At 39.0% G+C, this 25,925-nt stretch overlaps 1 protein-coding gene across 3 annotated transcripts in view; it reads left to right on the top strand.

Annotated features, from left to right (window-relative positions):
- The window catches only part of LOC111661749 (glutamate receptor ionotropic, kainate 2), a 335,637-nt gene extending 309,965 nt beyond the window's left edge, over positions 1–25,672 (top strand). For 2 of the 3 annotated variants that reach the window (XM_023415412.2, XM_087176389.1), the window contains 2 exons: positions 2,642–2,892; positions 25,423–25,672. In XM_023415412.2, the coding sequence (XP_023271180.1) occupies positions 2,642–2,892; positions 25,423–25,587 (416 nt within the window). In that variant the 3' untranslated portion in view covers positions 25,588–25,672. Of the gene's footprint in view, positions 1–2,641; positions 2,893–3,186; positions 4,037–25,422 lie in introns of those variants that run through there. The other variant, XM_087176390.1, reaches the window with a different exon arrangement.
- Positions 25,673–25,925: the final 253 nt, after the last annotated feature.

The following is a 25,925-nucleotide window of genomic DNA, read 5'->3' as shown; positions in this document are numbered from 1 at the left end:
GAAATATACTTTCATTCTACTCCTAGACCACAAGACTATGTCAGGCCTTAGCTTTGTACTGGCTATTTCCTGGGAAACAACAAGCTTTCCTCCTAAATCTACCTGCATTTCCCAATCACAAGCATCCTCTAAGCTGCCTTGCCTCCTTGTTGTCTTACCAACTTTCTCTCCCTCTTGAACAAACTTGATTGCAACTTTCTTTATTTTAGGCCCTCCTAAATTTGTCTGCCTCCGTAACTCTTCAATTCCTGCAGCTAAGCTTTTTAAAACCTGGTTACGTCACCACGTATACCTGCCTTGCGACAGACTAACCTTACAGCCTGACAGAATGTGCTTTAAAGTTGCAGTACCTGAACACAATGAACATAGTGGGTCTCCATTTACCCAGAGTTTTAGGTTCTGGGGAGTTGGCAATACGTCATAAGTTGCCCCTATCAAAAATCTAATACTACTTTCCTCCATACTCCACAGCTCTTTCCAGCTAAGCAAAATACTGTTGTGACTGACAAAGGGCCCACTTTCACTCATGATGTGTCCCAGGAGTTCATGGAGAAAAATGGGATCCAACATGTCCGCACTGCACCCTATCACCTTGCCTCAAACAGCTTATCAGAACATACCTTTGAAATTTAAGAAGATGGTCTGCGAAAGATGCCAGGACACTCGATGGAAACTAAGCTTTTCCATTTCTTGTTCCAATACTGGATCACTCCTCACACAATGACAGGATTACCCCAAACAGAGATGTTATTGGGAACAAGGGTTTAATCTCATCTAGATCTCCTCCATCCGGATGTTGGAAATTATCATGCAGAACCACTGTAATTATAATTAATCTCAGATTAAGCACAACGACACAAAATAATAGAATGGTTTCTCTTGCTGATCAGTTGAGTGTCTTATCAAGCACAAAGTAACTTTCAGGAAAGACCTAACCTGGATTTAGAACAAGCAACTAAAGATTTATCATTACAAACTAACAAAAATACAACACACAACAACACTGTGGTCGCCTGTGGCTTAGAGAGGGGTCAGTCTGCAGACTGCAAGAAAGGGGGCGTAACTGCAAGTTGTACAAATCCCACAGAACCACATGACAGGTCAAAACAAGATGCTGTCAGCAAGATGGCAGATCGTGTGAAAACAATGGTAGCTAGACAAGAATGATTGTTTTAAGCCTGTTTCACTACGATTTCATTAAAAATTGCCACTACTGCACATAAAATGAAACATATATAACATATATAACTGCATATAACTAATGATTGCAACACTGACACATGTGCACACACACAAACAATTCGACCAGCTGATTGTTTCATGGAGCTGAAAGCCATTAACAGCTGTTTCTACATGCTTTGATTAATTAGTGCTTTATTTGTGATGACAATTTTGTTTTAACGTAGCCACAAAATGTGTAAAATAACTCTGGGTATCTGAGGAAGTGAGACAGAGAGTGGTGAGCACATAGGGCACGCGCATAAGGTTACGAGGGTAACTGTGTGTTTTTAAAACTTATTCAGCGGTCCAACACCACAGCTCGCAGCTAGTTAGCATGGCTGCCGTGCTTAAACCCTTTTCACATTGAAGTGGGAGGCACAGCAGTATGATGTAACATGAAGTGGGCCTTACTGCAAGTGGGCATAATTATAAGTGGACGTAACTGTATTAACAAATATTGCAACCTGCAGAGGGATCCTTTTGGTAGCTCTGGAGGTAGAGCGAATCATCCACTAATCAGAAGGTGGTTCAATCCCGGCTCTTCCAGTCTGCATGTTGAAGTGTCCTTGTGCAAAATACTGAACCATACCAGTTTATGAGTGTGTGTATGTATGGTACAAGTGGTGTATTAGTAGTAGAAAGCTTTGTATGAATGTGTGTGTGTGAATGGGTGAACGTAGTGTAAAGTGCTTTGAGTGGTCGATAAGATGAGAAAAGCCCTATGTAAGTACAGTCCATTTACCATTTAACAAAAGCTAACTACACATACAATGACACTACAGTGAAGGGATGGATGAATGTAATACTAGTGTTTGACAGAGAAAATATGCAACAGGTGAATAAACCAAAATAATGTGACCTCCAGCTGGTAAAAGCGGTGGTAAATTTAGAATCATGTTTGGATAGAGGGGAAGTGTCTGAGAGTGAGGGTGAGTGAATGTGTGGATTCACGTATCTCAGTGTGCCTTGGTTCTCTCTGTCCAACAGTGAGGTTAGATTCCCTTTACTTTTTAATCCCATTTTAATAATGTTCTGTATGTATTTCTATGTACATTGAAAAAGAGTTGTTGAGGTTAACCAGTCGTCAAAGCAGGCCGGAAGCCCCCTGCTGCTAGAGGGGCCTGTGGAATTTCCAATTTGGCTCTTAGTAGTTGGTTGTTATGTGGTCTTATCTCTGCTTCCTCCAAAAAGGTCTTTGATTGAAATTAAATGTAATCCATATTCTGTCAGACTGATTTTCCTTCTTTATGTTTGGTCGAGTGTGCAGTTTGGAAATCTGAGGAGTAGCACATAAGATGCTACTTAAACTTTGACTGATCATCAAAGTCAATTAATCTGACAATCTTCCTCTTATAAGACAAAGGCCCTGACTCAGTCATGTTGGTTGCTCATGCTGACCTCATCTCTTTTGGTCCTTCAGGCTCTCCGTACAGAGATAGAATCACTATTGCCATCCTGCAGCTTCAGGAGGAAGGGAAGCTGCACATGATGAAGGAGAGGTGGTGGAGAGGAAACGGCTGTCCAGAGGAAGAGAGTAAGGAGGCCAGCGCCCTCGGTGTGCAGAACATCGGAGGGATCTTTATTGTCCTAGCCGCTGGACTTGTCCTCTCTGTTTTTGTGGCTGTGGGAGAGTTCCTCTACAAGTCCAAACAGAACGCACAACTTGAAAAGGTAAGAAACACCTCTGACAATCATCTCTGATTTGTTATTTAAAACAATGATAGCAGAATTTCTTACCATAACCACACGTGCCATGAAAGGCAGTCTCATGGCAAATACAAATAAATCTATAAATGTTAACAAAATAAACAAAATATATGCCAAATATTTTAATTTTTTATCATTTCCTCTATATCATTTAAAGACATCATCTGTTTGCCAATTTGTGGAAAGTCACACTATAATGACAGTGCAATATCATATGCAGTAAGGTAAGGGTTGGTTTTTCTGCATTTATTCACATAGGCCCAATGGCGACAACGAGATAAGAAACGTGAGGAATTCTGCTGTCACCATGGATCCAAGCTAGACTTTAACCATCATCTGAAATGACCTCAAGTGAAACTCCAGAAACTGTTTTCTATTGTAATCTAACATGATCTAAAACTACTGAATTGTGTTTTTCTTTCCGACACTCCCGAGGGAATGGGAACAACGTTTGGAGTGCTGGTAGTAATATACAGTTGGATCATAGACGTGTATCGCGAATGTTTGCTCTGCTGCATGACCCACCTCTTCAGCAGCCACATCCACTAACACACACCTCCCCACCTCCACTGTCCATTTCCACTCTGCAGACTGCCTTGCTGCCTTTACTGTAACTATCCTCACTTTTTATGTCTGTGGCATTTAGCTCACATATATCTTAGACCAGTGCAGTAACACGACACAGGATGGTGTTGTTTGACTGGAGCTTCCCAGCAAACATTATGACACTGAATACTTGCTGATATAATGACCTGCACCATCGGAGAAATACTTAGGACTACTGTAAATGCATAAAACATGAATATCTCCATAGTGATATGTACCTGGGTTTCTGTGTTTGGTATCTACTCTTTAAAGCCCAATCCCATTGGAGCTGTTTACAAAGTCATTGTAGGACACCAAATTTAAGAAGCTATGGCCGAAGCTTATCTTATCTTCATGCAGACTTATTCAGCTGTCAAACATATCTAAACTGCTTTAGGTTAGATGAATCTGTAACTGTATATATATATATGGATTATAATATGTAGGTATAGTGAAATAAATAATTCTTTATACACCATAGTTATATAGCATAGCTTGTATTATATATGTTACATTATCTGTATCTGAGTCACAAGTTTTATAAATGAAGATATATTTACTTGGATAATTTGAATAACTTAATGAGTTTGCATAAACAGTAAAAATGTCAGTAATGTATTATTTTATATGCAGCACTCTGTTGTAAAATAGATTGATTATATTAGATTATAGATCATATTATTAGTTTAGATTATTATAGCATCAATTGCTGCAGCATGTGTTGACCTACATACCTATCTCTCTTGAGTTGCCACTTGATTAAAATCTAATATGTATAAAACGACTGAATAAACTCTCCAGTTAGATTGAAGCTATAAATAGGCAAGAAAAAATACATCACTCCTAATTTATATAGTTTTCATAACCAGTTATTGTAAATACTAAGTGATCAGGGAGGAGCACCAATGCAGTGGACTGAGCAGAACAGCATCATGCTAAAAGCTACATGTATCATGGTGATTGGTGAAGAAAGAAAAGAGAACAGACAGAACTGTATGTTATTGTCAGAAGAAAATGCACATTTTATGTTTTTATAAAATATCCTTAAGTGAAAAAAATGCTTTTAGGAACGAAAATACATTTTGCTACACTGAAATTCTTCATTTAATTTCACTAATTATGAAGATATTGCATACTGAGATAATAATTGTTTTCACATATGTATAGATAAGTCTAATATACCCAAGTTGTATATAGTATATTATGTAGTATGTTGTGAACTAGGAAACTAGGTAAATACTGCCCCAAAATGAAATAATGCTAATAGTCATGCATATTGCTTTTGTGAAATTTGGATTTATTTATAATTTTATGATTTAAAGTTTTTTGAATAATTTCTTGTAAGGCCACATTGTCAGAATTGTCTCTATATTATAATGATATTTAGTTGAAAATATGTCCTAAAATCTTTGAGGGCAGTTTTCAAATGTAAAACATATATCCTAACCTAGTCCTCTGCCTCTGCTGTTAGGCTTTCCTTGGTTTGATTGTATTGATTGTACAGTGTTTTAGCTTGGCCCAGTGACCCTGTATTGACGTGTCAGTCACCCATGTTGTGTCATTCTGTTAAAGGATTACACTCAGAACACTCAAACGTGTTTACACTCGCAGATATGAATGCACAAATATATGATATAGATACAGATATAACATAAAAAGACATACACACCACCAAAAACCAAACACTGTGCCTGTGAAGAGATTAGTTGAAAGCGCAACGCTGAAATAATAATTGTAACGGCCATGCCAACCAGGTAACTTTATCACAGTTATCTTTACCTGCAGTTGCAGTCATATTGCCTCATAGACAACATTCTACAACAACCACAGACGTAGAAAAGCATGAGCAAGTAAACGTCCTGGGCCAAAAATGAATTTAAAGCAGCAACTAAACAATAATGACTGACTTAGCAGATTCAGTATCAACTCATGGGAAATGCTTCTATCTGATCACATAAGAGAAAAAGATGTGTTGTGATTCATGATTCTAATCATATTCCACAATTTAGATTATGTACAACACAAATCTGAAACTTTATTAAAACACACCTTTAAGTTTGCTATAAAAAAAAAGATTGTTTAAGGTTAGGGAACTAAAACAGTAGATTTTGGTTTGTGTTTATGGTTTATTATCATCAACAAATCCCTTGAAATCTCTTATCATTTTTGGGGGAAACGCTTTAAAACAAATGTTAAGTAAATAAAAGTAAGGGTGTAAAACTACAATAGAAAAACCTCCTTACATTGAAACTGGGATAGTTTTCTTGGAGTCAGTATCAACAACAGTTGGACGGTTTTACACCTGATGTCGCCATTGTGTGCTCATATAAAAAAAAAAAACATGTTACATAAATGATACTTAATCAACTGAACAAATAGATTACAATTAATTTAGACACAACACAACAAATTCCTAATGAAATGAAATGAAAACCAAAATGTTTTTAAAAACCTGTCCACAGACAACCACAATATCAGTTTAAAGTACTGTACACTGTAGTGCTTACGGTACTGCTCACTGTGATGTTGGTATTAAGGTTTAATCAGTGCTCCATCGCGCAGGTACACCTTTGGCAATAAGACTACCAATCCCCGGGCACACATGATGGAACCCTGCCAGCATTGCTGTTTGGGGTACATTACATGCATGCAGGAGGCTGCATGATGCATCCAGGGCAATAAGGCTGCCAGGGGTAAATTAGTTGGTGCTATGGCTAATTATCTGAGGATGTACTCCTGGCATTAAGGCTGCATTATAGGGTGCCCAAGGGGTATATCATTTACTCTTTACAGTCTCATTGTCTTTGGTACATAATGTGTGTGCAGAACCCTAATGTACCATTGGTAATAAGGTAATAAATTGGTGCTTTGGCTTATTGTCAATATACGCCTTGTGCACAGGAGGAACATTATGTACCAGTAGTCGCCTTATTGTGTGGGGTTCATTACATGTGAAGGATACCTAGCATACATTAGATGGTGCTTCAGGTGCACACAACATAAATGACACCCTTATTGCCTGGGGACTCATTATGTAATATGCACAAGGTAAACTGCTGACATCGGCTTTCATAAGTTTACTTCTACTGGTATTTCTTCAGGTTGATGCGGGTAATTATGTTAGCATCAGTGTTCCAAATTAAAATGTTTGCTGGGATGATGTATTGATATTCTCGTAAAATTCTCATATTTTACCTTCAGGTATAAATGAGTCATCCAACAAGTAATCAACTTTTTCAGTTCAGTTCTTTTTTTCAGAAAGTTACTTTGAATAGAGATAATACATAATACACATAATACAACCTGTTTCCCTGAGCCCGGTAGAAGGTTTGTATATCTAACATTGTAATGTGTGAGTGAAGCAGGTTCTAATGGAGCATATATAATGAGATAAGACATACACAGTGTGAGGTCCAGTGTGAGGCACTGCTCCACCACTACAGTCAGAGCTGAAGATGAACAGACACATAATAGGCAAAGACCAGATAGTCTGACAATGTTTAGTTTTTTTTTGTTTTGTTTTGTTTTGTTTTTCTTTACAGCATATCACTTTAAAAGTTGTATTGACAATGAAATGCTTGCACTCTTGTTTCATGCACAGATGACACCACCGTCATGTGTTCTGCACTCTGCTATGTGGACATGCCTTCGATTGGAGCATATGAGTGTACAATAACTGACACACTGTCACTTGTTTGCTTGGAATTGCACAACGTAATTTACTTTGCACTTAGACAAAATGGGATCACTCAATATTACAATATAATGTGGAGTGGAAAGCTATTTTGAAGCTGCCTATAGCTAGTATGTGCTGATATTCACTAACTGTTCAGTTGACTGAAAACCCTTATGAAAAGTATTTAGGGCATTATTGAGCACCAAAGCTCTTCACTGAAACCCAGCTTAATTAAATTCTTGGAAGTAGGTTATCAGCTGTTTGAAGGAAGTTTAATTTCTGAGTGAATGAGTCTCCAGACTCTGATAGTGGTCTTTATAGTCCACAACCACTTTCCCTTTGAGGTAGTCCATAACTATACCTGCATTTTTCTGCTTTCAGTGCCCAAATGTTCAATGATGCACTACAGCTTCTGTGTCAAGACTAGCCCAGATTGATGACACGTTCACTTGGCTGTCAGTTGGCAAATACAATAGGACTGCTATAGTTTGTTATATCCAATGACCGTCACACACTTATCAACACTGTTTCTAGTCCCACAATGCAGCCAGTAGTAGTACAACATCTGGCCCTGATGTAGTGTGGGCTTTACACAAAGGAATGATCTTCAAAAGCTTGTTTTCAATTTGATCAATATCATGGTTACAGTAAATATACCATGGTTAAGGTAGAGTTATGGTTAGGCAACAAAAACACATTAATACTGGTCTGCACCTCCCTGACCTTCACATTATTACTTCCTGCTTCGCTACGTAAAGGGCACACTGCTTCCTGCATTGGCATTGAAAGTAAATTGTGTGCTGTCCAATAGGAAAATAATTCCTATTGGACAATTTCAATTTTGCACTTTAGTTTTTTTTTTTTTTTTTTGGCTGATTCCCATTGCTGCCCAATCAATATGAGCATCTATAATCAAACGTGTAACAGTTAAGAAACTATTAATTTCCATATAAAAATACAGAGCTTCAGATAAGCAGACACTCAGTACCAAACAGCCCTCTTGTTTATGTTGCCAGTGGTTGTGCTTGTGAATATCAGAAGTAACCATGGCTACCACACCTTGGTACAGTGATAAATACATTAGTAAGTATTGTAGACATTGAATACATGTAACTCCTGTTACTAAGTCATAGACACAATGCTGAAAAGTCTTCCTTTTCAACACACACCTATTTGGAAAAGGGGAAACACTGGGATACAACCTATTGTTGACTTAAATGATTAATGCATTTAGAAATCTATCAGAAAACAATGACATCATAAAAGCATTCTGTCAAAAGAGAAAAACTTCAATCAGGCTGGGTGACTTATGACTCAAACTGGTTGATATCAGATATTTACAAAGGCCAATGCTTGAAAACCAATATAGGGCTTTAACCCTAAACTCAGCTTAATATATTTATTCCAACTACTAGTTTCAAAAAGATCCACTATAATGTGCAGCTTGAGGATCCTACAGTCAAGTGCTAATTAGTATCAGGCTAATCTGTGAAAATGAACTACGTTGTTTGTTTCATTGTGAAAATCAACCATATATTTTGTTTCATTGCACCAGGCTTCTCATATAATTGAATACCACCTACTTTCTACAACGTGGGGCTGTTTCGTCGCCATGGGTGTCATGTGTCAAGTTTAAAATGTGGTGCTAAGCAGCTCTTTGTTGTGTTTCACATGCTTGACCTTGCACACCCGGCAATTTGCATTTCATAATGAGTTATTTTCTGTAACATTACAAATGAGCAAAGATAGCAGCTAGTCATTTATATAGTGAGCCATAAACCCTCAAATAAATTAGAGGAACTGTTAATAGTGTTTTTATAGGTTAAATACACATTAACACCAGAAGTATGTGTTTTTTGAGATTACTGCATTTACTAAACAGACTGCAATACCACAAGATGAGAGCACTGTCAGAAAAAATATACACTTGTTAATTTAATGAAACTTTTAATAAAAGTATTAATAAACATTTGATAACTTTACAAACTACAGACTTCTGTAGGCTTGTCATTTTAATTCATCTGCCAAGACTGAGACTTATTTTCTTCATTTTCATTTGTGCCTTCCCTTTTCATTATTTCAGTATGTTCCATCATCACTGCTACATGGTGATTTGTTCATTTTGAAAATATGTGTGTTTGCCTTCAGATCCACAGATAAGAAGAGAGATCATTTTCATTTCTGTGCACCCAGTACAGAGATAGCTGTGAGAACTGTTATAGCCTAGCTTAGTACAAAGACTGGAAACAGCTATAAATAGCTTGCTCCCATAAAGTGGATTCCAGGTGTAGGTGAGTAATAAGATATTTGCCATGTTCCTCAGTAACTGGCCAAATTACAAGATGTGGGTCACTGTAAAAGTAGAACCTGATGTTTAGGTGATGAAATGTAATGACAGTGCAGCTCTCCAAAACTCTGAGACACACTTTAGATTTTAAAATGTTGTCTGGCAATGACTTAAATATTCGCCTTTCTTAATACAGTGTGCACTAAGATTGAACTTGAATTCTCAGGAGTTCAAACTTTGTAATTTTAATGTATATTTGCAATACAATTAAATCACATATTACAGGTCTATAAGCTATATGTATTTACCCAATAAAAACATGGCCTAGCTTGTTCATGTTTGCAAATCAAACAAATGATTTTGACTGAAATGAAAGTTTATCTTCCAAACTGAATCATATTTGATACTTTAGACTTTACAGGGAGCAAAACCAAAGGACTTTCTGAGATAAATGGGACATTGACCAATCAGACCCCCCCTGAAGGGAGTCTTGTCCTGCTAGCACATCCTGTCATCTCAGAAAATGTCAGACCATTTTCATCAACTTTCAAGGAGACTTTGTAAAATACATTTAAATTCTAATTAAATATAATAATAATAATAATAATAATTAAACAGTTTGATTTTTTTAAACTGCTTTTACAATCAGAGTGTCTCGTTTGGAGTTTTTGAAGGTTTGATCTCAACAAGATACAACATGTTGGGGTGACAGCTTTGGAGTTAGTGTCATTTGTACTAAGAAGTTTTCTTATAGGTTTTGTGTTGTTGTGTTGTTTGTGCCAGGCGACTGTAAACATGTCCTGGACCTCACTGTATGAAATGTGTGGGACTCTTTTCAGCTTTAAGATGTCAAACGAGAGCATTTCTCAAAACGTCTTTTCTCTACCTACTGTGCGAGTTTTAGATAGATGGAGATATTCATCTCACAGGCTTCACAGGAAGAGCACAGTCATGGCAAAAGAGAAAATGTCTTAGATTTTTTCCAAAAACATATCTTAAATAATGCTTCACAAAATTATTCTTGCTAATTTAAGTTAAATCTTCACAGTTCCCCAACAAATCAAATCAAAAAGGAAAGTTTTAAGGCTACTTAAAAAAAGAGGGACCCATTTCTTTGTCATCTCCACGCTAGTCTGTCAGATTTCCATGATTACCATGGTTTTCCCCTTCCTCCCTCTCCTCCTCTGCCTCCTACTCCTTTTCTCTCCTGTCCCTCCTTCAGCTCCTCCTCCGCTTCCTTCTCCCGTTCCTCCTCCTCCCACTCCTCCTCCTCCTCCTGCTTTTTCCTCTCTTCCTGGCTGCTGCTGAGGCTGCCGCAGACTAACCTGGCTCTCGGGGTGCAGGGACCACCAGCTGTGTGTGAGGAACCCATCTCATCAACACAGCACACACACACACACACACACATGCACACATGCACACACATGCATGCATATGGATGAACACACTCGTGAACACGTAGAGACATGTCTGTGCTCAAAGGAAAAGTCTAATGACTCAGGCGGTTGGTCTCAGTTACATGGCAAGGGTAGATCTGCTTTTCAGGCAAAAACTGATTTAGTGGAAGGGCTGAAGCTCAGTGATTGGAATCAAATAAACTGGAATCTGTAGCTGTGTTCCATATCAGCATCCACCTGACACATGTCATAAGAGACCATTGAGACTGTCCCATTCCAAAGGCTTCTCCATTGGAGACCAAGATATGCTGCCTTCTTTTGCCTGTGTATCTATCGCCTGACAAGACATTTAATATTGGATCATCCTGCGAAACACTGGTTATGTGTAATGACGATACTTTCTTTTTTATAACTGTTGGATCTGAGCTCTGCCTCATGAGCTGGACACCATGCATTTTGGAATCTTCGCTTGTCTATCAATTTATTGGATATCATAAATTAAGAAAATATTAATATTAAAAATATTAATATTAAATAATAACTTTAAAATAGATTAAAGTCTTGGTGGGCACAAGCCTAAACTAAAAGGCAAAAAAGCCAATATTGTTTCAGTCTCAAATTATTACTATTAATCTGGAACTTAATAATTACCTTAATAACTATAACCAAATCACCGTATCAACAGTAAATTAAAGGTGAAGGATTGGAATTCTACTGAGGAGACATTGGCAATATTCAAGCTTGTGCAATATTAAACACACCAGTGGTTATACTTAAAGACATTTATGTGTTGAGGAGCCGATGAATTACCAAATCGCAGGGAGTTGAAGAGGTATCTTCCAGAGGGAGTGATGCAGGTAGTGAGAGGTTGTGACTCTGGTGTTATCGGGATTTGCCAAAATCCAAATCCAACTTCCAGTTTTGTGAAAAATTTTGCATCTGACATCATTGTGAGTATTTGATCAACAGCTGGTAACATGCAGCGTTCTGTCGTCATTATCGCATTCAGGTCCTGAGCTTGTTTCTCACCGATGTTCTTTCACAGAAGTAGAGGAACCTGTCTAGGCCTTGAGAGGGAACATGGTGCAGCCCCCTGTTCCAGCTCTCTTGCAGGTGACCAAACCATATGCTGCTTTGAAGTCTGTCCCAGTTGGTGTCACTGTCACTTAAATACATATCCACCTATTTAGAACTTTCTGATGGAGTATGACTGATGGACAACAGTTCATGCTATGTGTGTTGGAATAATGGAATACACATACAGTTGGAGGGGGGCCTGGTAATTCTGGACAAAAAAACGACTGGTTACATTCCTCTTCAGACTCATTTGCAAATACTAAATATGTGTGCGCAGAGACATAGTATTTAACATAAGGACAACATCAGGACAGTCATACACCAAGCAAAATTCAGACTGCACTGCATGAAATGTGGCTGGCAGTTTAGAGGAACCCTCAGATTAAATATACCCTCAAAGTAGCTGATCATTTACTGCCCACTGGGGCAGGATTATGGCGCAGTCGTGCCCCTCCAATCTGCATCACAGCTTCACATCTCTTCTTCCTCCCTTCAAGCTAAATGGAGCCCATTACTTCACTCTCACAGGTGAGGGACCTTGACAGAACAATAGACCAACAATGTTCCTTTTAAACTGAGTCTATTCAGGATTAATATATTCGCTAAACAGCTATTCCATACATCATCTTCTTCTGATTACTTTTGGATTACTGCACCTATAACATCCTCATAGAATTAGATTAAATCAATAATATTCCCCTGGAAATGTCCTCATGATATACAGTTTTATTACCCATTATTCATTTGTACAGTCAGGCCTGTGTAAGAAAATTGCATGGGCTAAATGCAGCTTTTTCCCTTTGATGTCTGCTCTCAGTGTCAGATTTACAACCTTTCCATTCTGCTCAAAGCGGGCCGGCCCTTCCTCTGAGCTATCTCCCAGTGACATGAGACGATACAGCTGCGGCTAATTGTTGCGCATCATAAAAACTCAGTAATCCAACGACCCCAAGCAGCCACCATCTATCCAACATGCCACCAGCAGGCAGCCATGATGGCAATGTGTCCCCTGTGTGCGATCAGACAGGACCCAGTGTTCCTCAAAGCCTGGAGCTACAGTATATGGCTGTTACTGGTGGAAACACTGCCACACAACACTGTTTTTCTGTTTTTGGTTTAAAACGAAAAAAAAAGGCAATACCATGTTTTTTTTTGGTTTTTAGTTTTTGGTTTGGAACGAAAGAACATACTGCCTGAAAGTACACAGACTCAGGTATACTGTAAGACTGTGAAAAACATATATTTGTAGCCGTTTCACATGTTGGTGGTTGCAGGTGTAATATATAACAGTATTAGCACGATACATTAGATGCCAGCATGAACACCAGAAATGGCAGTTTAATAAGACAAACATTATTGGACAGCTGTCAACTTAGAGGAGCTAAATGTAGCATTTTAACATCAATCACTGTCAGACCTGAATATGACTCTAAAATAATGGCCCCTACTTCGTATCAGTGCTACTATTGCTCTTACAGCTATTAACAGTGGATCAAATGACTGTATGTCATGTAAAATGTGTGCACGTACTGATGGACACAGAGAAATATCACCTGACTGCAGCTATTTAGCCTCTCGTAGAGGCCCACAAACTTTACTCATCAACCTGGTGTCCAGCAGAAGCAGGCAGCTGTTTTCAGTGTAAACCTACTGTACGCTACCTGTCCAGCACCGAACAGCAGACACCCAAAGTTAGATACTAACTGATGAACATAGTGGAACGCTAGCAGCTAAAGAGCCAGATGGTTTTTTTAGGAGATGGTGGGAAACAAACCAGAGCTAAAAGGAGAGTGAATATTGGATTTAAATTTGACTACATGAATGCTAATGTTGCTCAGTGTCTGCTCGAACTGCACCAAACTACTGTTTCAAAGGCGGGATTTCCTTTGCGGTGGAAGTAGTTGCCTGTTACAATTGCATATGTGACCACATAGCTAATTTATGCACAACATACTGCTTTGCGTTGTTCTTACATCATTGATGCGACCCTCCTCATGAATATGCATTGATTGAAAGTCCATCAATGGCCACAGCTGTGTTAATGTGTTGTTTTGTTGTTTTAACTCATAAAAATTTTACAACCACATGATTAACACTCATTTTAATGTCGTCTAAACACAAAATCTCTAAAACATTCATTGCGCGATTGGCCTCCTATGAAAAAAACCTATGACTATAACACTGCACTTCATTGTGTCCTCAGCAAAACACCCAAAAGGGTTGAAGTTGATCGGATGAGCAGTTATCAAGAAAACTGAAAGACAGACAGAGTTAGGATTTACCAAAACAGCTTCATAAGATAATAACATTGTATTTCATTGTTGTGTTTTCAACTGTTTCCTCTGCCATCAAGTGGACACAAAAGTCAATTCATGCAGCTTTAACCATGATTTTATTCAATACATTGTGTAAACGGAGCAAATCATGGTAAACATACTGTAGCTGGTAGCACCTATGTCAGTGGCATGTTACCGTTGTTGTGATTTCCATTTTTATCATAGTTTGGGTAAATATTCAGTACGTGCATTAATTTTACAATCTCGTTCTCAGCCCTTTTATAATAGGCAATATGTTTAAACTAAATGCTATAAATCCTAAAACCAAAACATGGATTGAACGGGCTTTTGGGGCACATAAATAAGAAATGGAGAAAGAACTAATGTTCTGATAGGTGCGTAGTTTAATGTTTTAATGACTGCTACACTGTGTTGCAGTGTAAAGTCACATTTATCATAAAATTCACCAAAATGCTTCTTTATTTTGTGTTTGTCCCCAAATATTAATTATACTTTAACTTTATGAAGTGAACATTGTATGAAGATGTGCTAATTAAAAAACAAAAACCTATCAGCAGTTTTGTGGAGTTAATCAACTTCAAAAAAATCATGATTTTTTTTTTTGCTTTCATGTAAATGCAGTTTCAGCAAAAAGTTCAAACAGCTTAGATAAAACTTATTTGCATACGACCTTTCACTTGTCTTACGGCAGGGGATGACATGGTACATCTTTCATTATACAACCATTTGCACTCAGCCAATGTGTGAGAAAGTTTAATCTGAGCCAATCGGCAGTGTTCACAATTGTTTACAGTACGGTAATTGTATGTCTCAGAATAAATGGTTTTTTTATGTATCTGAATCAATATTACATGCATTGTCTGTGGTCACTGAGCAATATTAATAGAGTGTGCAAGTTCACACTTCACAAGAGCACAAAGTTCAGTTCGCACAGACTAGTTCATGTTCCTAGTTCACAATTTTGATTTTTGATATTTTATTAAAATTCTTTTTCGGTAGACCCTCGTCCTACCCATCATCTCCAGCCCCCGATCACTGCCACATGACTCTAAACTACTTTAGAAGCACAGAGATTACTTTTATGTACATATATTCATGTGTCTTACCACATCAATGTCATAAAGCATGACAACTCAAAATAGATGGGTTTACAAATACAATTCACCTCTATACATTTCTTTACTATGCAGAAAGTGAAAAAAAGAGGACAGTGCCAGTAAACTGTAGATGCAATGGGTATTTTATTTAGCCTGCATGAACCAAATGATACAGCAGTTCAAAAATATAAAATAGATTACAGACTGGTCCAGGTTCCACCACTGGATTCATTACAGTCACTGGCTGAAAGATGTAGTATGATTTCAGTTGTACAGAAAACACAATTTAGAGAAAGCAATACTCTGCATCCAATAAACTCCAGGCAGTTGGCAAGAAACTTTTTGGTGCATTACTGCCACCTTCTGGTGGGTTGTGCTCACGTCCATTAGTTGCAAACATGCGTTCAGTTCACTGTTCACCAAAAATATGAGCACTTTCAATTAACAGGATCTTTTAGTGTATTCATGCAAAACACCGGACCTCACACCCAGTCACATTCACTGTCTCCTTCCCACCTGCATGTACTGATACTGAATATACATCAGGCCCCACTGATAGCTTTTAAATACAACTGCACCACAGTTTATCACAATAAACTGTTATTAGCTAGGAGCACAGAAACAAAGGCTTTTCCCTGTAGAATCTCCAGGACCAGAACTGTTACGGTCCCGCCTGCTGGTGTTGTTTCACACAGTATTTGCAGATGCCACAGTAGCTTATGAAAAAAGAGGAGAGGATGTGAAGAAGCAGCAGTCTAATTTGGCATGCAGCAACACAGGATTACAATCTGAAGAGACACAATAATACAACAATAAGTGATGATGTTCTATGGGCCTGTAAGACCTCACTCACAAAGGCTTTGTTTAAGCTCATGTGAAGTTGCCTGTCGGATTTGTGATTCTGTTCTATACAGTGCTGTATGACTGAGTTTGAGTTAATGTCCTGTGCTTCCGAGTGGGCGTAAATGACACAGTGCACACTGTTCTCTGTCAGCATTTGTCTGTTTAATTCCTAACTCACTGATGATCCTGACCATTTCCTCTGACCATCAGCCAGGTAAGAGCCTGTTGCTTGAACCTGTTTTATGGCTGTTCTGTTTGTACTGTTCCTCCCTGCAAAATGGACAAATGGGTGACCTGTCGCAACAGCGAACAAGCCCTATAAATGTGACTGACTGACTGAGTGAGTGATCAAGTTACACCATTGGTCAGCCGACCGAATGTTGGAGTTTCATGCACCCGGCGGCAATTCTAGGAACTTTTTGGACAAACCTTAGTTGCTTTCCATAGGAGAGACTCTGTAGTACTGCCCTGGAGTGAAAGACTGTAAAGAAAGATGGAAGTAGTGAGCTGCTCCACTGTCGCCGTCTTGGCAGTGTCTTACTCCACCCCTAAATCCTGGCTAATCCAAAAATCGTCAAAAAGGTGGGGTGTATTTGGAGCACAGACTTCGCTGCATGACAACTTGTGGGAAGCATATGCTCACCCACTGTCACTCAGAGGCCACGCGTTCAATTCTCCATAACTTTAAGCCTTAATAAAATGTAAACAGGTCAATTATATAAACAGTTGTCATGAAAGAGGAAATTAGCTCTAGAGACCAAAAGTTTTTGTACCAGGCTGTAAACATGTTTATTTCTGCTGTAAAGTGGGACATTTTAACATTGGAGTCCATGGGGATTGACCCACTGTTGGAGCCAGACTCTAGTGGTCATTAGAGGAACTGCAGGTTTTAACACTTCAGTGTTTACTTCATTTTTTAGCCTCGGAAGTTGAAGCTTGATCTACTGTATTCAGTTAGTAAAAGAGAGACAGAGCAGCAGTTTGTTACCCAGACTTAGAAAATAAGATAGACAGACCAGATCGTTAAGCATGTAAATATAGCTGAAATCATGACACAGCCGTTGGTTTTAACTAACATGTATGATGATTTTTTCAGAAGACATTGTGGTTATAAAATCAGGTTGAAAATGGCTAAGAAGTATCTGCTGGTCAACATGTGGTCTTCATGGGCCTCGTTTCAGTCACTATTTCATACCTGTCCCATTGTCTGTCAATAGAAAAACAATACTGTGTATGTGAGGGCTGAATCCGGCTGACACTAGGCAGAATGCAAATATGACATGATGGCATCACTTCTTTACCGCGGTTAATGTCAGGATCGTAGATAGACAAGTAGCACATCTGACTTTGGAGAAGTCGTAGTTTGCAGCCTATCACATCTTAAGAATTGATATTTCCTTTTTTAATAAAGGTTTAGGCTGTAACTGTAATGTTTCCCTGAACCTGATTAAACATTTTAGCTGCCTCTCCTAAACTGTACCTTAAACATATCTATACTGTAAAATAAAAGAAATGTCGGCTGTGAATGTTAAACATGGTCACTGAACGTTCAAGTAGCAAGACATTTAAATGCACCTTCCCATAGAAGCCACACATCAGTCTGCATTTTCTGGTGCAAAATATTTTACTGAAGCAAGACACCTGCAGCAATGTGTAACACTGACAGCAACAACACCTTCCAGAGCCAACCCTGTATCCTAAACCATTATGCTAGAAAAATTTGGAGTGAAATATAATCAAAGTCCCTTGTTTTACTGTGCAGTTGATTGTTGTTGCCTTTACCTCTAGGCCACCATAACGCCCTGTCATGAACATTTTTCTGTTTATGTTTAGGAAACTCAAATCTCTTGGTTAAGCTTAAGTAAAGATCATCTTGGTTGAATATTGAAAGTGTCAGTGGATAGAATTTGTTTATCTTTTCAACTTAACTTAATCACATCCCTGCTCATCCAATGCATCTACCTCCACCACCTTCCTATGATTTCCCTGAAATTAAGGACATAGCACTTTATTGACTGAAAAAAACATTACCAATAAAAATAATCCTTTCAGGGATATAAACAATATTTTTAAGAAAACAAGGTTGTGTGGTGGACTGTTATTTGTATCCATAGTCAATCACGAAATCCTTGTCAGTATGTTGGGCATTGGTAGGTTATCAATTATTGGCAGAAATGATCAGAAATTAACAAAATGTTAAATAATAATTTTTAAATTGAATTAAAATTCCTTGGGGCACCATCCTAGTCAGGAGGATAGCCAATATTAATAGTCCCTTAGCAAATTATATTGACAGTTTGGAACTGTAATTAACAATTAACTTAATAACAAAAAATTACCATATTAATAGTTGACCAACAACCTACTGTATGTGGAAAGTAGAGCGGGTTGTCCACTAATCGGCACATCAGTAGTTCGATTCGATTCAGTTGTATGAATGTGTGTGTGAATGGGTGACTGTGGTTTGTAGTGTACAGTGCTTTGAGTGGAAAAGTAGAAAAGTCAGTTTAACATTTCACCAGAAACAACAACAAAGCTCAGTGGATACATGAACCAAATCAATACGTGTACACTGACAAAGGTTAACAGTCCCGTGCTTAGCCGTGCTGTGCTATGCTAAGCAAGGTTAGATTAGGCCCATTCAACGTTACACAGTTCGCTCTAGTGTGCACCTTGTAAAGTCCAGTGAGCTTGTGCGGCTTCCTGGAGGGATGAACGTCTGGCTGTGTGGCAGTCCCTGGTCACTCCTTTTGTTATCCTTACAGTGTAAGCTGCTGACGATTAAACTTTTTCACTCCTGATTAATCTTAGGCAGGCTATCGCATGAGTGAAGTGCAGCAGTCTGGTGTGAGCAGGCCTGCAGAGCAGAGCTGTTGTTCCTGGTAGCAGCAGTGTTACCTGGTGCTGGGAGTACCTGAGCCAGAGAGAGAGTGTGCTCCCACAGCTTGGTGGATGAGAAAGACAGAGAGCAAGAGAGAGAGAGAGAGAGAGATAGACAGATAGACAAAGGGGTACAACTGTTTTTTTTTTTTTGCCTGGTGACATCTTGGGTCACATGACACAGAAAACAATACTAGCTGGTTGTTAGGTCTAAGGTGGGTTTCACACCCAGGTGTGAAAGGTGATGGATTCTGGGGGACTGAGTGGAAATGGCCTCCTTTGTCTGTGAAACAAAAGAACATGTGCTCCCCACCACTTTGAATGGACTGTTGTCCAACAAGTAAAACATTTTAAAAATGGGCTCATTGTCATATTTCTATTATATGTTTTGAGAACAGAATTTAGTCTGAACTGTTAGCATTAGCTGTATAGCTTTCTTTTTGAGTATAAGTTTTTGTGTCATGGGTCACACAATATTTGGACACATTTAATCATTCAATTATGCATGAGGCTTTGTATTTATTACATATTCCTAAATATGCATACACTCTGTTACACTGTTTGGCATGGTGCTCAAATGTTCAGCTACAAGATAATCACAGTGTGTGGATAAATTGCACAAGGGAATATTTAAATGAAAAACTGTAGACATCCAGCTGTCTTTAGTTTAGTTTCATCACATTCTAATTTCTCCTCAGTAATTAGAATTAAATACAATTTATCCTACAGTGTATTCACTGTGATCCAAAAGGGTATCCTGAAGTGCAGCAAGTCAGCAAGCTGTCCAGACAAATTAGTATTGAACAATATTAGACCCCTTGCTTTTCATAAAACAGATGGACCATAGCAGTATTTTTGCATGCCTTGAATCCAGTACTTTTAGCTCATTTCAGTGTGCTATTATAATCAACTGTAGTCAACTGTCAAGCAACTTGAGGCTTGTTGAGTTTTAAAAGGTTTGTCACTGCTGCATGATGACGCTGCTAGAAACACAGGTTGGTTGATTTGGAATGACTGGAAATGAACAGGAATTGAAACTACTCATAACCCATACATGCATTATCCTTCAATGGCTATATAATATAATATATAATATATACGTGGGGAGTGAGGGAGGACTCTCTCTGTATGTTGAGAGGAGTGAGAGGAACCATGGCGCACATCTTTTCAGGGTGCAAAATTGCTTCGTTCAAGGGGAGGTACAGATGGCATCATGACAGGGTGTTGACAATGCCAGCATACATCCGAGAGCAGGAAGGGAGAAAGAAGCATCCAGCCAAAACAAAACCACTGCTGAACACCATCACCTTTATCAAAGAGGGGCAGAGAGCAGTCGCCCGATGCGAAGCCAAACAAAACCTGTTGCAAACAAGCCAGGGTTGGGAGATGAGAATCGACTTCCTGAAGTGGTTCTGTCCACAACCCTGAGAACAGATGTCATTATCTGGTCCTCAGAAGGGAAGAAAATCATCATGGTTGAACTAACAGTTCTGTGGGAAGAGTGAAGAAGTGGCAGAGAGAAAGAAGACCGAGTACCAACAACTGGTGCAGGATTGTCGGGAAAAAAAGTGGACGACATGGTTGTTCAGGGTGGAGGTGGGATGTCGTGGATTCCCAGCCAAATCTGTATGGAATCCGCTGACAAAAGTATGAGTGAGGGTCCATGAGAGAAAAACAGCTGCCCGAAAGCCCTGGGAAGCAGCAGAAAGAGCCTCCTGTTGGCTCTGGCATAAGAGAGAGGACACTAGCTGGAAGCCTGGAGGAGAGGGGCAGTGACTTGGCCACCACTGCCGACCCGCCAACTGGAGAGTGTTGTGGTCGGGGTCGAAACACTCGATGAAGGTTGGACACGACCTGATGACCTCTCCCCCTGGGAGTAGGCATCTCTGATGTAATGAAACCAGAATGAACATTGGAAAGAGATTCATTATTGGAATCAGCCTTGAAAACAAAGTCAAGAATCAACTGTCAAGCAAAACTTTTAAACCAACATAGATGAAAGGTCCTGAAAGATTTGGAATAATTTAAATATGAATATATATTCTTCCATGACAGCTGAACAGACTTAATTTACTGAAGATACAGTCAAAGACTCAAGAACTAGTTAATAAATGGACCTTTATTATTTTGGTAAATGCTTTAACATGACCAACAGCAGATATGATGTAAGTTAATTACGTAAAAAAAGTGCCTGAAAGTTATTTTCTTGCTTCACTGGATTGATTGGAAACCACTAGCTACCTGAGGGGAAGAACAGAAAAACAAAAATTCCACAAATACTCAAAATTAAATGTTAAAATATGTTTTCATGTCCGCTTTCTGATCTGACACCCCAGATTATTTTGTATGCTTTTGATTGCCCATCATTCTTCTTGAGAGCAGAGTCTCAAAAATCTTTCTGGCAAAAAATACAAACGTCCAGACATCAGGAAAATCACACAGGTTCATGTTTCATTCATGTTCAGTGCACTGAAAAGAATATCATGTCAAATCACGTTAGACTATCGCATATTTAGGTGGATTTTTCTTTTTTCTGTGGAAAAGTATCCGCACTCACACTACATTACTTGGTGTCACATAGAGATACAGTATTTCAAGGACAACATTGATACTCAATGTAAAATAGAGAGGAACATTGTTGGCCACCAGCTGTGTACGCATAGATCCCCTGAATAGTTTCTAATAGTTAAACATGCAAATTTGTACCAGTTCAGGCCATGTGGGCACCAGGCACAGCAGTGCTTTGAGCTAAATGCTATTGTCAGCATGCTAACACGCTCTCAAATAAAATGCTAACATACTTATGTTAAGCAGGTATAATGTATGGCATGTTCACCATCATAGTTTAGCATGCTAACATTCGCAAAGGCCAAAAGGAATAGTTTTGCAAGTATTTGGTCACCACAATACGGATGAATGAAAAACTTGACCTGATGACGGCACTAGATGAAAGGTGAAGTTATAAGAATACATCATCTAGGTTGCAAGACACGCACCAAGCACATTATTAGGAATAACATACTAATCCTGTGCAGGGCTTGTCCCTTTCCTCTCAAAACAGCCTCAGTTCATTTGATGTTGCAAATGTTCCTTTGAGATTCTGCTCCATGTTTAGGTGCATCACATAATTTCTGCAGATTTGTCAGCTGCACATTCATACTGCAAATCTCCCATTTTAACCCATCCCATTGGTGTTTTAATGGATTCAGATATTGTCACTTGGGAGGCCACTGAAGTTCACTGAACTCACTGTCATGTTCATGAAACCAACTTGAGATGACTTTTGCCTTTGTGAGATGGTGATTATCCTGCTGGAAGTATCTTTTAGCAGATGGCAAAATTTTGGCCATAAAGGGATGAACATGGTCAGCAACAATACTCAGATAGGCTGTACCATTCCAATGATGCTATTAAGGGGTCCAAAGTGTGCCAAGAAAACATTCCCCACACCATTACTGCCATCTGTCAACTACCATCTTACATATGCCATCTGCTGCCTCAGCCGAAATCGAAATAAATTAGACCACACTATATTTTTCCAGTTTTCATCTGTCCAGTGGTGCCTCAGATTTTTGTTCTTGACTATCAGGAGTGGAACCCAATGTGGTCTTCTGTTGTGTTGTAGACCATCTGACTCAATGCTCGAAGTGTTTTCTGAGATGCCTTTCTGCTCACCACAGTTGTAAAGAGTTGTTATCTGAGTTACCATAGCCTTCTCTCAGTTACAATGAGTAAACATTAGAGACTGTTGCCGTGAAAATCCCAAGATGAGAAGTTTTAGAAATACTCAAACCAGCCCGTCTGGCCATAACAATCATGCCAACGTCACTGCATTCTGATGTTTGATGTGAACATTGACTAAAGCTTTGCACTGCTGCCACATGAATAGCTGATTAGTTTGTGGGAGCCACAAATATAAGATTCTTGTATATAAGTAATTGGTTTGCATGTGCATACTGCATTGGCACTTGGGTGGTCACTCCATGGTTTGAAGTAATTGCACTCATCTGTTCACCTCATTGTAGCTTCTGATGATCACAGTGTGGGGTGAGCTCAGGAGTGAAATTTTCTGTTAACCATGTTTTGGATTGAGATGTTTGCATTTTGCTTTGTCTTTTCCTGCTACCTGATATGTACACTCAGAAAAGCAAGCCTGTTCATCAATGTGAAGAGAACAGAGATTGATGCAGGGGTGGAACCAATGTTCCCAAGCCCCAAGAGCTATATGAAATAGTTTGAAGCCAGGATGGTGGTCCATATGCAGGCAAACCTATACTATGTTGGACTGTGAATATCTCTCAGAGGAGACAGCCTGATGTCACCATTAATATGATTTCTATAATTGATGAACTGTGGGAGCAGCAGTTGAAGGCTGATTTCATTAAATGCACCAAAATAAGCATCTTAGTTTGTCAAGGGAAGATCATCACTTTGAGTCACAGTTTCGGCTAAGTTGGTTGATGAGCACTGCAGCACTGATTTACCTCTAAGAAAAAGTAATGTGAAAATGCTGAACAATATAAGAAAGTTGCACAACAGCATCCTTTAATCTCAAAAGGAGGTTCAATAAAAACAGTTTGATCCATGCTGACTACACTGACTTTATGTGCGATATCTCCAATAGCAATGCTGAGATGGTGCCAACTGAGGATCTGGATTGCTGGTAGGGTATGGTATATACCATACCATAGGGTATACCCATCACAAAAGAGGAAGTTGAGGGTAATTTTTTACCGTGCAGCTACATTCCAAAGAACATTGCTAAATGCCCAGCTCCTACATGGCCAGGATCTGACTAGCTCACTGATTGGAGTCATAACCAGGTTCAAAAAGGAGTCTGTTGTAGTCATGGTGGACAATGAAGCTATGTTCCATCAGGTCAGAGTACCAAGTATGGAGTTGGACCTGCTAAGGTTTCTTTGGTGGCTTGATGGAGACCATGGTCAGGATATTCTATACTTCTATTCTTCCAAGCCTCTAGTAGTGTTTCAAAGGGATGACATATATTCTTGTGATCGATGGAAACTAGTAAAATATATGTCCAAGTTGTATTGGAAGGGATGAGTCAAGGAGTACTTGCCTCACCTTCATGAGCACTGCGAGCACCGGATTCATACATCAGACTTTTATCAAGACAGGGACCAGCTACCTGCAAAGGCCCATCACCAAGGTGTGACACATCTCCAAGAAGCATAAGAGCCATGAGGAACTGCATTTTTTTTTTTTTTTTTGTTGCACTTTTTGGCCTTTGGCAGATATTGACATTTTGTATTGATATGGGCACTTTTAAACATAAATGGACTGACTTAAATTTAATCCGGTTTAAATGACCATTTAGGCACAGTAGTAGGGACTTTTGAGTCATAGCTACAGAATATTTGAATGTTATGTTACCATCTTGCTAATACTCCAAGTTTTTTTTCCTCCTACATATTATTGGTTGTGTTATTATTGCTTCGGAATAATTGGGGTCACATATATAGGTCACATATATAACTTTCTTGCATATTAACACACTGCAGTGACACTTGGGTGTTGTGAGTGTCACTATGTTTGAGTATTCCATGGTTATAAGTACTTGCACTCACCTGTTCAATAATAATAAATAAATAAATAAATAATAAGCAAGCAGGTGTAGAGGTATTCCTAATAAAGTGCTTGGTGCATGTTATGTACCAAATTTCATGGTATTTCTTCCAATAGTTATTGAGATTTCACTGGATAAGTGAAAACTTTAACCTGTGGGTCAGACCAATACTGCCATAAAGCCATGCCACTGGTATGAATCAGAAGTAATTGAACATAATCAAGTGTTTTGCAGAATTGTCCAATATTTATGTTTTGTCTTGAGAAAGAAATGAGTTCATATCCTTCTCTGAGACTGTAGAAAAGCATTATTACAAATAATGGCAATTACTAATTAATGTAGAACTAGCCAAGCAAGTATGAAGAAGATTTTATACCCCAGCATAAGTAATATATGACAAAAACTACCGCAAAAATTTATTAGACATTACAGATTGATAATCTGCATAAAAAGCACTGCATGAGCAGCAACAACCACAAATCTACCACTGATGTATTGAGACACTAAGATGAATAATTCCATGCCTTTACATTTACACCTCCCTCCACACCACATCTTCATCTGTTCTCATCCAGAATTTCCTCCATTCCCAGCCTGCTACACTGCATATCTCACTATTTTCCCCTGTGGCAGCTCTGCACCAAGGTGGAGGCTACAAAACGAGGCTGCCCACAAGGAGAACAGGCTTGTTCTCATCCCCATAACATTTGGACAGGGGAAGCAGTCTGAAACCCATTCTGTTTTCCTTTTTTCTATGTCCCTTTGCAGAGGTCCTTCTGCAGCGCCATGGTGGACGAGCTGCGTGTTTCCCTCAAGTGCCAGCGCCGGCTCAAACACAAGCCCCAGCCGACCGTCATGGTGAAAACAGAGGAAGTCATCAACATGCACACTTTCAACGATCGCAGACTGCCAGGGAAAGAGACCATGGCCTAAAATGTGAATCTCTATTACTTTCTCACCCTCTCTCCTGCAGTGAGGAGTTGTGCAGAGACACTAGAGAAGAGGGTGGGGTAAATGGTAAGGGGGGGCAGTGGGTATTGATGGTTGACAGTTGGGTTATTTTAAAGGTAGAGAAGAGGTGTTTGGTTGTATGTTGACGGAATGTCATTCTTGGTTCTTTATAATTAGCTAGGGATAAGAGATTCAACAATATTTCCTGTGGAAATACCTTGAACCTGGGTAAAATTTCAGTGAGTTACCTCATTACTCCTACCAGCTTGGCAAGGCGGCAAACTACACGTGCCAGGATTTTCAAAACCCAGGAGTCGTTG

Source organism: Seriola lalandi, unplaced genomic scaffold (genome assembly GCF_002814215.2).
Source record: "Seriola lalandi dorsalis isolate HSWRI2012SDOR001 ecotype SW California unplaced genomic scaffold, Sedor1 jcf7180002054551, whole genome shotgun sequence".
Classification (NCBI taxonomy): Eukaryota; Metazoa; Chordata; class Actinopteri; order Carangiformes; family Carangidae; genus Seriola; species Seriola lalandi.
The sequence above is the reverse complement of the archived record's forward strand: the minus strand, read 5'-3'. Positions and strand labels throughout refer to the sequence as shown.